The sequence below is a fragment of the Euleptes europaea genome, chromosome 6 (assembly GCF_029931775.1).
Source record: "Euleptes europaea isolate rEulEur1 chromosome 6, rEulEur1.hap1, whole genome shotgun sequence".
NCBI classification, from domain to species: Eukaryota; Metazoa; Chordata; class Lepidosauria; order Squamata; family Sphaerodactylidae; genus Euleptes; species Euleptes europaea.
Window position 1 is genome coordinate 81,215,000 of NC_079317.1, and position 15,947 is coordinate 81,230,946.

General features: G+C 41.7%; 1 protein-coding gene across 1 annotated transcript in view; it reads right to left on the reverse strand.

The window, feature by feature from the left end:
* Positions 1–1,816: 1,816 nt before the first annotated feature.
* Positions 1,817–15,947, reverse strand: part of OVCH2 (ovochymase 2) — a 34,108-nt gene continuing 19,977 nt past the window's right edge. Inside the window, exons 12-20 of the mRNA XM_056852131.1 lie at positions 15,376–15,506; positions 14,036–14,129; positions 10,394–10,525; positions 9,112–9,192; positions 7,807–7,993; positions 5,633–5,705; positions 4,485–4,677; positions 3,632–3,783; positions 1,817–2,005 (exon numbers count right to left, since the gene is read on the reverse strand). Of these exons, the coding sequence (XP_056708109.1) occupies positions 1,817–2,005; positions 3,632–3,783; positions 4,485–4,677; positions 5,633–5,705; positions 7,807–7,993; positions 9,112–9,192; positions 10,394–10,525; positions 14,036–14,129; positions 15,376–15,506 (1,232 nt within the window). The remainder of the gene's footprint in view (positions 2,006–3,631; positions 3,784–4,484; positions 4,678–5,632; positions 5,706–7,806; positions 7,994–9,111; positions 9,193–10,393; positions 10,526–14,035; positions 14,130–15,375; positions 15,507–15,947) is intronic.

Sequence of the window (15,947 nt, forward strand, 5' to 3'; positions counted from 1 at the left end):
GGCCGGATTCACACACATTCGCTCCATAAGACGCACAGACATTTCCCCTCACTTCTGAGGAGGAAAAAAGTGCGTCTTATGGAGCGAAAAATACAGTAATAAGAAACAATGTCCAAGCATTTATATCGGGGCCCCCAACATGGTGTCCGTAGGTGCTATGGCGCCCACTGACACCTTTCCTAGTGTCCACCAAGTGTTTTTAGAAATTGGGAGGGGCCAGGTGGGGCTTTTGCCCAGCAAGTCTTCTGATTGACCATTGAAGGTTTGATTGGCTGTGCAGACTTTTAAAAACGTTCCTTTGGCAAAAGCTGCCACTACAGCACAAGGATCTTCACTGTGTAGCTTGAAGGTAAGCTGCAACAGCTATTTTATGGCTGGCTCTGCCTCCAGCCCTATGGTGCAGAGTGGTAAGCTGCAGTACTGCAGTCCAAGCTCTGCTCACGACCTGAGTTCAATCCCAACAGAAGTTGGTTTCAGGTAGCCGGCTCAAGGTTGACTCAGCCTTTTACCCTTCCGAGGTCTGTCAAATGAGTACCCAGCTTGCTGGGGGTAAAGGGAAGATGACTGGGGAAGGCACTGGCAAACCACCCCGTAAACAAGGTCTGCCTAGTAAATGTCAGGATGTGACATCACCCCATGGGTCAGGAATGACTCGGTGCTTGCACAGGAGACTACCTTTACCTTTTACCTGCCTCCTGCAGCAGCTATTTTTTTTGGCAGCCATTTTGTGTCTGCACCCACCATGCTGTAGCAGAATTCCAAAGGTGCCCACAGGCTCAAAAAGGTAGGGGATTCCTGATTTATATTCTTCAGAACTATTCATTAAGCTGGATGCCAAAAGAAGAAAGGCATGGGAGAGGGAAGATGTTTTAGAGTCCATTGTTAAGGCCTCTTGTCTGCCTCCTGTGTAGAATGTCAGGCAGATTTGAACACAAAGGTGGTGCTACCTTGATCTGGTTCCAAGTTGCATCTTTAGCCTTCGGTCAACCAGAAGATTCTCATGGTTTGAGACCTTCTAACAAAATAAAGGAGACCTGAAAATGTTCCCTGTTTAATCCTTCATGATGATTCAATCAAGTGCCCAGAGTGACACAGGGGAAGGTGTGGGGAAAAAGAGGATAAATCCTAACTAGTCTTCCACTGATGGAAGACATTTCCACCAGTGGAAAAGGAGGGGTGATTTTCACTGATTCTTCCATCCCACTCCATCCCCAAATTTGCCCCCTGTAATTCCTTGGGAGGGTCTACTGTTCCTCTGGAGCATGATTCTAGGGAGGAACAGCAGGCAGCAGTGGGAAGGCAGGTAGAAAGGTTTACTTCTGTGAACATCACTCCATTCATGCTACGCAGGATCCATCCCATAAAATTGGCCCTCTAGTCCTAAATCACAGTTGGCAATTCTGTAGTTTCAAGAGAACAAACATCTTGCACAAATACAAATTAAAAGCAAGTACAATATGAATTCCAAAATAACGGGCCAGGGTTTCAGGCATGAATGCCTGTTTGATCTTCCCGCGACACCTGATTCCAAAGCGACAACAGTATCTATTGCAGCAAAAAAAAAATGTTCTGGCACAAATGTATTGTGGCTTATGTTTTCATCAACAATCTGCATCAGATGCATGAAGTATTATTTTCAGTTGAGATACACACAGGTACAGAGAAAACATGTAAGCAGTGGGGCCAAAAGGCCATGAAAGATATGGAGTGTGTCATTTCTATAACGGGCCCAAATGTGAATGGTGTGACTTCTATTCCTGAAAATTGTGTCTCCTAAGATGACAGGCACCCATACTACATTGAGCAACTGCTGTTGTTAGAATGAATGTAGAGGCTTACTGGTTCCAGAAATGTGCTGATTGATCCAACCTATGAAAGAAGCTACATTTGTATATACGCCTGGATAGTCTTTTCTTCCACAGCCAAATCCCCAGCTTATTATTCCATTCAGCGTGTAGTAACTTGAATCTTCTGAAAGGCAAACTAGTGGTCCTCCAGAATCACCCTAGAAAAAATGGATATTATTTGAGTTGGAAAAGAATAGTATTTTCATAAGGCACAGGTGACATTCTTGTGTCTTAGGCATTACAAGAAAAGGAGCCATGAGGACTTAAGGGGGAGATCTCATTTTCTCCTCCCTTCCCATACTATTTCTCCCACACACACACACACACACACCCAGCTTCTTCCCTTCCTCTGCTTCCTTCCCTTCCTCCCATCTTTTACCTTTTTACCTGTTACTACCCGTATGACTGACACTAACTGAAGCACATAAGCTTTGCAACCCCAAAATGGCCACTGAGGTTTCACAAAATATCTTGCAAGTTCTCAATGAGCATTAATTTCTTAAAGTTTCTGTGGGGGGTTAGCCCCCACAATGTATGTTTTTTAATTTTTTTCTGTACACATGGGGCTTCCCCTCAGAGTTTTTTTTTTAAATCCCATTGTGTACATGTTTTGGTGGGTACTCTGGGGCTTGGTTCAGAAAAAGATAGATAGACGTCACAGGTATACACATTGAGATGTAGGTTTGCCACAGGTACTATATGACATGATTTGCTAAATATCAAAGCACTGTAAAGCACAAGGTTATTGTTTCTTCACCCTTTCTTCACAACTGTAATTTGAAAACTACAATTGATGCTGGCAATCTGCGTGAAGAAGAAAATAACCATTCCTGGGGCCATCACTGATGTTCCTCTTACTATTTACCTACCCTGAGAAATTGTGATAGGAGTACAAGAAGAAGAAGAAGAGTTGGTTTTTATATGCCGACTTTCTCTACCATTTAAAGCAGAATCAAACCGGCTTACAATCACCTTCCCTTCCCCTCCCCACAACAGACACCCTGTGAGGTAGGTGAGGCTGAGAGAGCGTGACTGGCCCAAGGTCACCCAGCTGGCTTTGTGTGTAGGAGTGGGGAAACAAATCCAGTTCACCGGATTAGCCTCCGCTGCTCATTTGGAGGAGTGGGGGATCAAACCTGGTTCTCCAGATCAGAGTCCACTGCTCCAAACCACCGCTCTCAACTACTATACCACGCTGGCTGAAGTAATTACACATAAAGAGACATGATGAAGTAAATCCATATGCATAGTTAATTTGGTGTAGTTATTTAGTGTGCTGAACTTTGACTGGAGAGAGCCACGTATAGATTCCCTGGTTAACTGCGAAGCTTCTCTAGGGGCCAATTCACACATTACAAAGTCCATGTGTCCTCCATGTGGGCTTGATGTGAATTTCCCCATTGGGACAAATGGCAGTTCCCCAGGGCTGTTTCAGGTTGGAAAATATGGTAGGGAGGAAGAGTATGGTAAAAGGTGGTAGGCAACCATATTTATAATGTCCAGATCTCCTTGGAAAATGGACAGGATAAGTGTGTAACAGAATGTGCTAGACGGGGAATAGTATCTCAAATTCTAATGAAACAGCCCTTCATTACCGAATTGTTCTCCCTTATAAAATGCCCAAGAAATTATCTGACTAAAAATGACCAAAAAACTCCCTCAGAGGAGCCCACTTTAACCCCACTAAAAACAATTCCACTAATATCACCTCAGTATCCATTTAAAAGTTTCAGACCAAGTGAGCTCCTGGCTGTTCATAATGCATGTACTCTGTGACAGCTTACTGAACATGAATCCTTGTCCTTTTCAGTAGGGAATCCAGCACAGAACATCTGCTTGCTCACTCCTCCAGAATGGTTCATGTAATAGTTATGGCACTCTTCAGAATCCAAAATGGGAACTTCGAGTTGTTGGAGTTTTCTTGATTTTGCTCTGTCTTGAGAGGGGGGGGGGTTACAGTTTTAAAAACACGGTGCTTTTCATAGCTAAAAAAAAATATTATTTCTAAGAATGTTTCTTGATATGCATCAGCTAACTTTTGCACTCCACATTCTCCCTTTCTACCACACTCTTTGACGATCAATCAATCATTTTATTTGCAGTCATAGACCATCAAACAAACTGAGTTTACATTACTGAATAATATAGAGTAAAACAAGTACAAAATTCAATTAAATTTAAATGCTTAAAATGTAAAAAAAAGTGCAGAGGTACATAGCAAATTAATATCAAAGAACAAATCTGTATATTATTAAAATTGGAATGCTTAATAATAGCAAAAGCTTGGTAAAATAAGTCTATCTGAAATAAGTCTACTCATTCTCAATTTCCTCGACTACTGTATAGACTTAAGCGATCTTTGCCTTATTTTCATTGCTAACCAAGCAAATCTGGCCATGCTAGTAAATAAGTTAGCTATTGTGTCTGATAGGAGGAGCGCTAGACATTGTTTTCTCAGAGATCTGGGGCAGTCCACTAATAATGGAATCAATGAACCTGTGCAGATATGATCATACAGTTTACACTCAAATAGCACGTGTTCAGTGGTTTAAAGAGCATCCTCTTTGACAAAAAACAAGGGTCCAAGAATTATTCTTGTTGGTTTTTAAGGACAATTGAAGATGAACGTGAGCATACCTTCATTCTGAACGCCCCAGCCTGTGATGACACAAACCCTCGAAGGTTCAACCTTTTCATCTTTCTCAGGCAGGCACACCGGACGAACGTGATTGAATTCTAAAGGTTCAGTCAACTGCACCAGTGCAATGTCTGAATCCATAGTAGTGCTGTTAAAATCTGGATGTATAATGTACTTCTTCACTGATCTTTTCTATAAATAGAAGGATGACAGTACATTAAAGGAGAAGATGGAAATCAGGAGCTTAAGCAAATTCAAAGACATTCTTTGCCATTCTTCAGAGTTGAGGTAGCAGGCAGCCTAGCTGGATAATTGTTCTAGAAAATACATTGTGTGTTCATGACAGCCAGTGGTAGACTGGGCCACCAGCCTCGATGTAACAGAAAAATTTAGGCAAAAGTCTCTCACACAGACTTCTCAAATATAGCACCGCTAAGACCACAGGAGGTCAAGAAAATGGCATGGCCACTGAATTGAGTACCACATGAACAGGAAATGGGGAGAATCCATAACTTACATGTGTCTACTATGCAGGATTCAGACCCAGCCTGTGTTTTCTGAAATATGTAAGATAGGTGATAGCCCCCGCCCCCACCCCGCCAAAGAATGGAAGGCTGTTTGAAATACAAATTTATGCTTGTGGTATACACACTCATCTTCTTTGTATTTAGGGTTGTCAGGTCCCTCTTCGCCACCGGTGGGAGGTTTTTGGGGCAGAGCCTGAGGAGGGTGGGGTTTGGGGAGGGGAGGGACTTCAATGCCATAGAGTCCAATTGCCAAAGCAGCCGTTTTCTCAGGGTGAACTGATCTCTATTGGCTGGAGATCTGTTGTAATAGCTGGAGATCTCCAGCTAGGACCTGGAGGTTGGCAACCCTATTTGTATTGTTTGTAAAACCTTTAAGACCTGTTCAGCCAGAGGTGATAGTAGAATGAAAGAACTGTGTACTATGGAAGACAAAGCCTCCTCAAAGCACTTTTAACTTTGAAACTGCTATACTGAATAATGCTTTTTATAGGATAGGGTAGGGGGCACTGGGGATTAATTTATGGAACCAAGGGGGCAGTGGCCCAAAAAAACTTTGGGAACCCCTGGGTTAGAGGATGAAAATATTATTCTTTTAATTATGAGGAACAGTTTGTACTGACCTGACTGTTTGGCTCTTGAGCTTTGATATCATGGACTCCAACCACCACTCTCCATAGATTTCTGTATTGTTTCCTTGACAGAGCATATAGTGAGAAGGAAAAAGACCTCAGAAAATACCAGACAAACTGTACAGACAAACCAGACAAATACCAGACAAGACCTCAGAAAATACCAGACATACAGAGCACCCCCATTTATGCTCAAGCATAAGAATATCATTTACTTCCACGCGAATTTCTGAACAAACTTATACTTAATATTTGTCACAGTTGGACAATTAAAGGGCACGAAATTGAACAAGTGAAGCAATTTAGATACTTGGGCCTGAATTTCCAATACAACAGCAATTGGACAACTCACAGGAACTATGCTGCGTCCTCAGCTAAACGTAATAACGAGGCCACAATTCGTTTCTTTTATGTTTATGGTGGCCAGTTAGTTCCTGCTGCCTTACGAATGCTTAAGGCTAAATCCATCTCCCAACTCCTATATTGAGTTCCTATTTGGGTAAGTGCCTTTAATCAGGACATTGAGAGGATTCAGTCCATCTTCTTACGCCGCATTCTTGGTGTCCCCAATTGCGTAGGGTATGCAGCTCTGTGCCTTGAGACGGGACAGGGTTTTTTGGAGACCAGAGCTTGGATCCAGACCATTAAGTTCTGGTTACGTCTTTCTAACTGAATACCCTGGCTATATTCCTGCATTGCTGGGAGATTCTTACATAAGCCAGTGGTTGAAATTAATTATCAGGAAAATCAAGTCTGTCAGTATCCCATTTGATTCTCTTTTGATGCTTGGGAAAGAGCAAGCATTTAGATTGATATGTCAGCGCCTACTAGATATAGAAATGCAGACCCTAACCTCCCTAGCTAATAGACACTGTTCCCCCATGTTTCATGGTATTACTCCGGTTTATGGAGCTGCAGTTTCCTACTTGTCTTATTTGGAGTCACCGGACATTCGCAGAGCTTTCATGCTCGCTAGACTTAACATTCTTCCCTCAGCTATCCTACAAGGAAGATACAAAGGAATCCCTTTTATTGATAGGTATTGTCCATGTAAGACTGGGGACCCTGAACACTTAACCCACATGCTGTTGTACTGCCAGCTTTACATGAGGCCGAGGAATACTTATATTAAATCCCTACTGCCTAGTGATCAGAGTCTTTCAGATCAGCAGTCGGTGATGTACCTTTTATCTGATAGAAACCCTACCGTTACCCAACAAGTAGCTAGTTTTCTCCTGTCTGCACAAAGGATTTGAGAGCAGTTTGTACGTACATACTTCTAAGTAATTTCCTTTTAATGTAATCTGTTTTAACTGATTTCGTAATTCTGTTTATTGTATACTGATGTAAATGCCTAATAAAGGTAATGATTATGATGATGATGATGATACTTAATATTTATTCTCTGACTTTTTCCCAAACAGGACCCAAAGCAGATTCACAAAAATAGGAAACAAATACAATTTAAATAAAACTGGAGGTGGGGTAAGGGTGAAGTGTTGGTATGGATACAGAATGTCTGTGTTACTGAACAACCTTGTGCTTAAAATAGTATTGTTTGGCTGTCTACTTTGCTGCTGAAAGTGCATGGGGACTCAGCTACTTTTATCCCAGCCACTGACGTTATGAGGACTATATGATTGTTCTACTGGCTGGGTCAGACTCCCTATTGTGGGTCCAGGTATGTAAAAGGTAAAGGCCCCCTGTACAAGTACCGGGTCATTCCTGACCCATGGGGTGACGTTACATCCCCACGTTTACTAGGCAGACTTTGTTTATGGGATGGTTTGCCAGTGCCTTCCCCAGTCATCTTCCCTTTACCCCCAGCAAGCTGGGTACTCATTTTTCTGACCTCGGAAGGGTGGAAGGCTGAGTCAACCTTGAGCCGGCTACCTGAAACCAACTTCTGTTGGGATCGAACTCAGGTTGTGAGCAGAACTTGGACTGTAGGACTGCAGCTTACCACTCTGCGCCCCGAGGTATGTACCTTATTCTAAATACTGCAAAATCCTACTCTGCAGTCAGAAGAATCAGGGATAGTTACTTTACCGATGCACAAACAAGTGGACTGGACTTAGCAATAACTTACTGAACAATGCATTTCTTATTTTGTTATTGAATGAACACTATGTAAATACCAATAGCATTCTACATATTGTATTTACCTGTATGTGAAGCAGTGAGCAGCTGAAACCACCCACATATTTGTGAGAACTGCTCCTCCACAGATGTTTTCTCCTGAAATCTGCATACTAGCCTGCCAAGGCCAGGAATAGGGTACAGCTTCCTCGCCTCCAGTTATCCGACTGAAAAGAAACCTTGGCTGATTTGCTGCTACTCCACAAATGTTATCTGAGTACACAGAATGGAGGAAAAAATAATGTAAATTAGAAAAGCCTCCAAGGACATCATCATATTGCCTATGTTTTGTTCATCCTGTTTATTATTTGGAAGTTCCTTGTATTTAATAAAGCAACCTGATTCAGACGGTGCAATCCCAAGGGAGGTAGTTGTGGTGGGCCTGGGAACGGCGTAGCCGTGCCACCTCCTGAGCGGCTTGCCGGCCTGATGCCGCAAGCTAAAAAGGTAATTTCCTTAAAAACCTGTGAAACTGCTCTATTCAGTTTCATGGGGCTATGCCACCATTTTTGCTGGCGTAACTCAACACCGGCAAAAATGGGCATTCCCAGAGCGAAAGAGCTCAGGGAGCTGTTTAAAGTCAGCTCCTCCCCCAGGATCACCCCCTTTGGCACCAGCATGAGCCCTTGCATTTGGAGAAACGCTGCCACCAAGGCTGTGCCAGTGCCTGGCACTGCCGCTAGGCTCCCCAACGCTGGCGTAAGTGGCCCTGTGGTGGCGTAAGTGCCCATTTGGACAGCACAAGTGGCACTTAGGCCACCGCAGGGGTCACACTGCATCCCAACCCCTTTCGGCCCCACCTTCAAGATTTCACTGTAAGTATATCTCCTTTGAAGAGTATCCGCTATCTTCAGTGGGGTTTACTTCCAATTAAATGGTTACAGGATCGAACCCTAGTGCATTTTAATGATGTTTCTGCTTAGCCTTATACCACCTCCTCCCAATGGATCCCAGTGGCACAATTGACTCAGGATGGCTTTTGTACAAGCCCCAATGAAATTAAGTATACCTACAATGGCCAATACCATGCTGCATGCATAAATGAAAAAGAGAAAGTTTGTTTATAAAAGGCACAGAATATTTTGGACTTGGCCCCAGCTGCCTCATTAGGAAAGCATACTATCCACTACTGTTACTCTAGAGCCCAAACTTTGCATAATTTTTACAATTTTGATGACGATCTGATGCACATCGCAATCACTCCAAGAATACAAATCAAAGTCTAGACTCTGCAAATCAAAGTCTACAAATCAAAGTCAAGACTCTCTTCTATATTCCTCCTCCCCCTTTCCCTCTTCTTCCAAAGAATTTTTTGATATAAGATAATTTACCAGGAATGCCAATTGCATCTTCATGGTCATTTATTTGTTCAGGAAGGATCACTTCACTGCTTGTATTTGATATATTTAAATCTAGGAAAACCAAAAAGAATAGTCATTTATCATTTTGTCTCCAGTGAACTTTCTCCTGTATTTATCTTAGAGAATAAAACACAGGGAATTTCTATGATTTATATCTAGAGGTTATTCAATGGTCTCTTAATTTGGCCATCTCTGTTTAATTACATTTATGTCTTTTGTCTATATGTTACAATACAATGGATATAAAAACTTAAGAACAATCTGCTAAATCATATCACCTGGATCATATCATACTAAAAGCCCATCCAGATACTTCCAGGAAGCCCATAAGGTGGACATGAAGTCAAGCACCCTTCCTTACCATTTGTCCACAACAACTGGTATACTGAAGAACAGAGAAATTCTGTTAAGCTATCACAGCTAATATTCAGTGATAGACCTCTCCTTCATAAAACTGTCTAATCTCCAACCCCATCTGAACCAATGGCCATAAGGGCCTCAGAAGGTATTGATACAAACATTTGGTGTGATCAAGATTAAGAGTGGTCCTTGGTTATCATCCTCTATTCCTCTTAACAAATGCACTTTACATCATCTAAGATCCGTCATGTCAGGTACCAACAGAGAGTCAAGTTTTAGAGGTGAGCTTGAATACCAGATCAGTCTTGGGTTTGTTATGATCTATTACACTCCTACTCAGTTCAATGTGTTCTCTTACTTTGATGTTACTGTGAACTATCCTATTCCTACAAATCATTATCTTGTTTTTAAAACAGCATTGCTTAGATGGGGAAGCTGAGCTGTCCAAGATGCTGTTAATTGCGGTAGAGATGGAGCTTTAACCCAGTTCTCCATATCTAACCCCAGCTTGTTTTATTCAGTGGACTATAGTGGCTATATCGCCATACAGAAAAAAAACAGCTGAAAATTCAATGGGATTGGATCCAGATGATGTTTTCTGCTGACAGAAGGCACTTTCACCAATGGAACGGAACTTTCCGGCATCTACCCCTCCTGCTGCAGCCCACTGATCTGCCTGCAATGCTGCCCCCAGCAGACAGGGACCCTCAGGAGCATCATTATAGGCAAATCAGGGGTCTGCAGAAGGAAGGGAGAATTGGCAGAAATTACATCTCCCCTTTTGTCAATAGAAAATTTAGTATGGATCCAGCCCAGTACACAAATTATAAATACTATGAGTAGGTAATACATGTGTAAGAGGGGTAGGGACTTACTTTTGTATTTTCTTTACCTGCAAGGGGGATGAATGAAAATGTAGCTCTGAATCCACCAAATGTCTCTGATTCATCTGAATGAAACCTGATGAGTATGGTACTAGAGGAACTCAGAACTGGTGCTGGGATAGCAAATCCACAGGACCGAGCTAAAGAAAGAAAGCGGAAATATTGACAACAGAACAGATTCAACTGTACCATATTCCAAGAGTCTTCCTCATTCACCCTGAAAAATTAAATCATCACATGTTTTCCATGTTTGGCTTCCTCAATTGTAGTAGAAGAAGAAGAGTTGGTTTTTATATGCCGACTTTCTCTACCACTTAAGGAAGACTCAAACCAGCTTACAATCACCTTCCCTCCCCCTCCCCACAACAGACACCCTGTGAGGTAGGTGGGGCTGAGAGAGTGTGACTAGCCCAAGGCCACAGCTGGCTGCAGGTGTAGGAGTGGGGAAACTAATCCAGTTCACCAGATTAGCCTCCACTGCTCATGTGGAGAAGTGGGGAATCAAACCCGGTTCTCCAGATCAGAGTCCACCGCTCCAGACCACTGCTCTTAACCACTACACCACGCTGGCACTACACTATACCACTCTCCCTGTGTAGGTCACTACTTTTTTCCCCTTACATAAATTCCAGGTATTTGAGGAATGGAGAAGTGTTGATAAGTGATTATAATTGCAATTGTCAGTTACAATTGAAAGGTTTTCATTGGTTTGTTTTTGTAAAAATCTTTAAGAAAAAATAGTTTTGTAAAAAAATGACTAACCCCCCTTCCCTGCTCAAAAAAGCCAGAAAGCACACAAGGGATGGCAGCAGACTTATTTGATTAAACCCAGTCCCTGTCACTAAGCATGCAAATTGGGAACAAGTCCCAATTCTAAAAGCAAAAGTCACCATAGTGACTAAGAGACTGATCATTCAGTTTGACTCTCTCATCAACTCACTAAACAGCCTTTTGGGCAATCCACCCTTGCAATATGAGGTAATAATACTGATCTGCCTTGCAGGTTTTGTTGTTGTAGACTACATCAGTATAATATGTGTAAAGAGAATCATTGGATCAGACTTGCTGGGTCCGTCTAGTCCAGCATTCTTGTTTCACACACAGTAGCCAACCAGATGCATCCAAGAAGCCCACAGACAGAGCACAAAGACAACAGCTCTATGCAGATGTTCCCCCACCACCAGTAACTGGTATTCAGAGGTAAACTTCCCCTGAACATGAAGGTTCTATTTAGCTAACATGGCTGATAGCAGTCAATAGGCCTATCATTGAATTTGATTTTTTAAGTCAACCAATCAATCTTTATTAAAAACAGCCATAGACCAGCACAGCACAATTTACCATTAGATTTTTTAAGTCACCAAAGGTATAAATGCTATTAATAACAATAACCATTTATACAGCATTTTTAAATGTTCAGGGCATTCCACAGCTCTGTCATTATTTTTACCCAACAGGGGGCCTCCTGCATTACCAACACTGCTACATCCATTTTTTAGAGAAGAAAAATGGGATATTTTTCTTTTGCATTAATTTTTTTTTCACCTTTTCTTAGCTAGGAGAGAGAGAGAAAATGAGCGGAATGAAATGGTTGAATTTGAATTTGTTTTGATCCAGTGGGATTGCTGCGTTCTTCAAGAGTTTGAGTTTTGTTTTTCTTTTAACATGGATAGAAATCATGTGTCAATTTCACCTTTTCTTGTGCCCCTTGAGGTCTACAGAAGGCGCGTGTTAGACCAGGTCTGGCTGTGTGTGTTGTAAACCCCGGGATGAAGTTACTCCCAAGAAGGTGAGAGGGCACATTGCTGTGAAGTTTATGGCATTATTGTTCCAGGTATGAAAACAGTCTCAGGACTGCCACTCCTATACATCCCTGCTCCTAAGTCATAACAGAGGTGGGGTCCAGCTGTGTTCTCATACAAGCTATCTTTTCTCATAAAATTGGGTCCCTATCCCTGCTTCAGCAGCCTGAATAGACCAGATTAGCCCAATCTCATGACAACCTGGAAGCTAAGTTGGCCATGGTTAGTACTTGGATGGGACACCACCAAGGAAGACTCTGCAGAGGAAGGCATTATCAAACTGCCTCTGCTCCTCTCTTGCTTTGAAAACCCCGTGGTCCTGGATTCGCCATGAGTCAGTTGCAACTTGACAGCACACAATTATTATTTACCCCAGCTTTACACATGTTTCTGGGTTTAAACAAATGGATCTGGTGCCATCATGGGTAGTTTGAACCATACCTGCTCATGCTCTTCAGTATAAGGACGCCTTGTACTCTTCATAATGATATACAAACATCAGCATCTAGTGGCAGGTGTTTGTTATTGCTAGCTCAGTTATGGCTTTTATAGAAGTACAAGGTCTAACAGGGCCACGATATCATGTAATCGAGACCCCTGCCTTAGAGTTATCACCATGTTTAACTGCATCCCAGACCCCTGAGCTGCCCGCTCATTCTGACTTTGTTGCTGATAACAAGCTAGCGAGATGAAGGAATAGTTCAAGAAATAATAGTACAACAGGCCTGTAATGAAAGTTGGTCTTATCATTCCTGTACTAAAGATGAGGAACAGAAGATAAGAAATAATACGCCATTTGAGGCCTCCAAATACATTAATGGCTGAGGGGAGAATAGAACCAGGGACCTCAATATGCCACTACACCAGCTCTCTTAATTTAGTTAAAAGATTAGGAAAGAATCCAGAAGGATTGAGCTGGGAGAACAAAAGAATCACAAAGGAGATTATACTCTTTTTTTGGAACAGTATAAAGCACATTTCATACAAATTCACACTTTTCAACATCTCTTGAAGACTGCATATTGAGCAGGCAATTCTCATGTGAACGGGCACTATCATATCTATGTATGTGTTTTATGTAATTTAACTGAAACTACCCTCAACAGCACTACAACCCAGCGTCAATTTATTTTTAAAAATCATAACATGTTCTTTTCTTTATTAATGTAGCTGTGTTTTGAAACCACTGAAGAATTTTTTGCTTTTCAGATTTTTCCAGGGAAGCTGCTTTGGATGACTACGGACCCTGCCTTCCTTGACAGGAAATTAAATCTAATGGCCTATTTCCCACTACATTCAAAAAAATTAAGGACACAAATTTTCTTCAGGGAGTGGCAATTTCTAGTGATTTCCCCTTATACTGGAGACCACCAGTAATCGGTCCCTGGGAGGGAGGGTCCACTGACTCCCAGACAAAATTTCTGGAGGGCTCAGTGGGCTTCCACACAAAGGGGAAATCAGCAGAAATGGCCTCCCACTTGGAAAACTTGAGTCTTTTATGCAATGCTGTTTCACTCGCCATCACCCTTCCAACAACTTCGGGTCTTTGTATGGATTGTGCATGCCGTTTTCCACCATTAGAGGTCACCTCGCTCTCCCCCTTTGTTTCTCCACATTTTCAAATTCGAGATAAAACAGGTCCCTCAAAAGGCAGGGAAACTCAGGGGGAGAGCGAGGCCACCTCTGGTGGTGGAAAACGGCTTGCACAATCCAAACAATGACCTGAAGTCCTTGAAGGGGTGTCAGCGAGTGAAACAGACATGCATAAAAGACCTTAAGGGCACTTGTGCTTTCTTAATTGCATGGGCGAATAACATATAGCAGATCTGATTACTGTAAGCCACATACCTATTTCTTTCTCCACTGCAACATTTTCATACACTGTCACTGAGTCATACGTGCAGTCTTTATTTTCTTCCAGATTAAAATTTTCATAGGTGAGCTTTAGAAAAAAAATAAAGCAGCCTACAATTCAATAAAATAAAACATTCCTACAATTCAAGAAAAGTTATGTAATCCTGGAATTCTGCATTTGATGACACACAGACACCATAGCACATCTCTCATTATTGTTAATACATTACACTACATTGTACTCATTGAGGAAGTCTTCCAATGAGGGCAAGGGATGTAGCTCCATGTTAGAGCACCTGGTTTGCTTGGAGAAGGTGACAGTTTCAGTCCTTGCTATCTGATCTTAGCTAGAGTGAGTGACTGGAAATATAATTCTCCACCTGGAGAGCCATTGACCATAAGCATAGACAATACTGAGCTAAAGGAACCAATGGCCTAACCTGGTAGGAGGCAGCCATGCCTAAAAGGAGAAATTGATGATAAAATAACATTGAGATGCATATATGCCCTAAATATTGGAAGCAGTAGCCTTTTCAGACCTAATTAAAAGTACTGAGGACTTCAATGGTGTGTGTGTTTTAAGTACCATCAAGATGCTTCCAATTTATGGTGACCTTATAAATTAAAGACTTCCAAAACATCCTGTCATTAACAGCCTTGCTCAGGTCTTGCATACTGAAGGCTTTGGCTTCCTTTATTGAGTCAATTCATCTCATGCTGGGTCTTCCTCTTTTCCTGCTGCTTTCACCTTTTCCTGGCAACGGGGTAATTACCCTAATATGGATTGGATGTCAGATTTTCAGTATTTATCCAAACCTATCCAAGGTGATTAAAAAGTAATTAAAGGTGTTTGGAGACGTTTTGCAAGAAAGGTATTGCTCTTTATTTTCTAATGTGCAGAATCCACATTTAAGAACACAAATTAAATACTGTGGGTCTTAGGAAAAAGAGAATTATGTGCCTATTTTATTCTCTCCATCCAATCTGCGGGGGGGGGGGATCTTGAAAAGCAGCGCAGAGACACTGGAGGCGCAGCACGGAACATAAATTAGGCCAGCGCCACAGAGTTTGTCACAGCAAGATGCTGCAGGCAGATCATGAATGAGGTTGAAGATGGACAGGCTCAAGGGGCATTCCAATATGAATAACCACTGGATTTAAACAAATGTAAAAGAGATTTCTCATTTATGAGTTATGAAGCAGCCTGGACATAAAATTGCCTCGGGGTGAAATGTTATGTTGCATGCAAAAGTTTGGACAAAACTAAAGTTTTGTTTTTGTTTTTCAAAGAAAACCCTTTGAGCAGATGTTAGTAAAAGTTCCCCACATTGTACCTTGACTACATAGTTCTCTGGAGCATGAATTATCCACTGACAATCTGCCAAGTTACTGTATGCCTCAGGGTAGTGCATGCTTTGTATTGTTCCTTCCTCAAAGAGTATGGCTAGAGATCCGCAGCCAGAATCTGGAAGTTCAGTGAAGCAAAATTAAAATGAGACTAATTAAAACAGCAAATCCGCAAATTCCAAATGATCAGAAGCTCTCATAGACATACTAATTTTTTCCAATAAAATATATTTTCATCTGTAATGAAGACACAGCATAAGAAGAGTGGGGAGAAGCACTTAGTCACTCCTCTGTTGGGCTTAGTATGGTTATAAAAGCATGGCATTAAATCAAATTGGTAAATGTGGACTTGGGAATTCTCAGCTGAGACAATTATTACTATCGCCAATTATTAGTATTGTGAATGATCTCTGTACTTTACTTGTTCACATTCAGAGTTTTACATCTCATCCTGTATTACTTGCATTGTATGGCCCTTTGACCCTGCTATTTATGCCTTTACTTCATAATAACATAGATAAATGTCTGCCTAGTGAGGACCCATTTTAAAGAATAACAA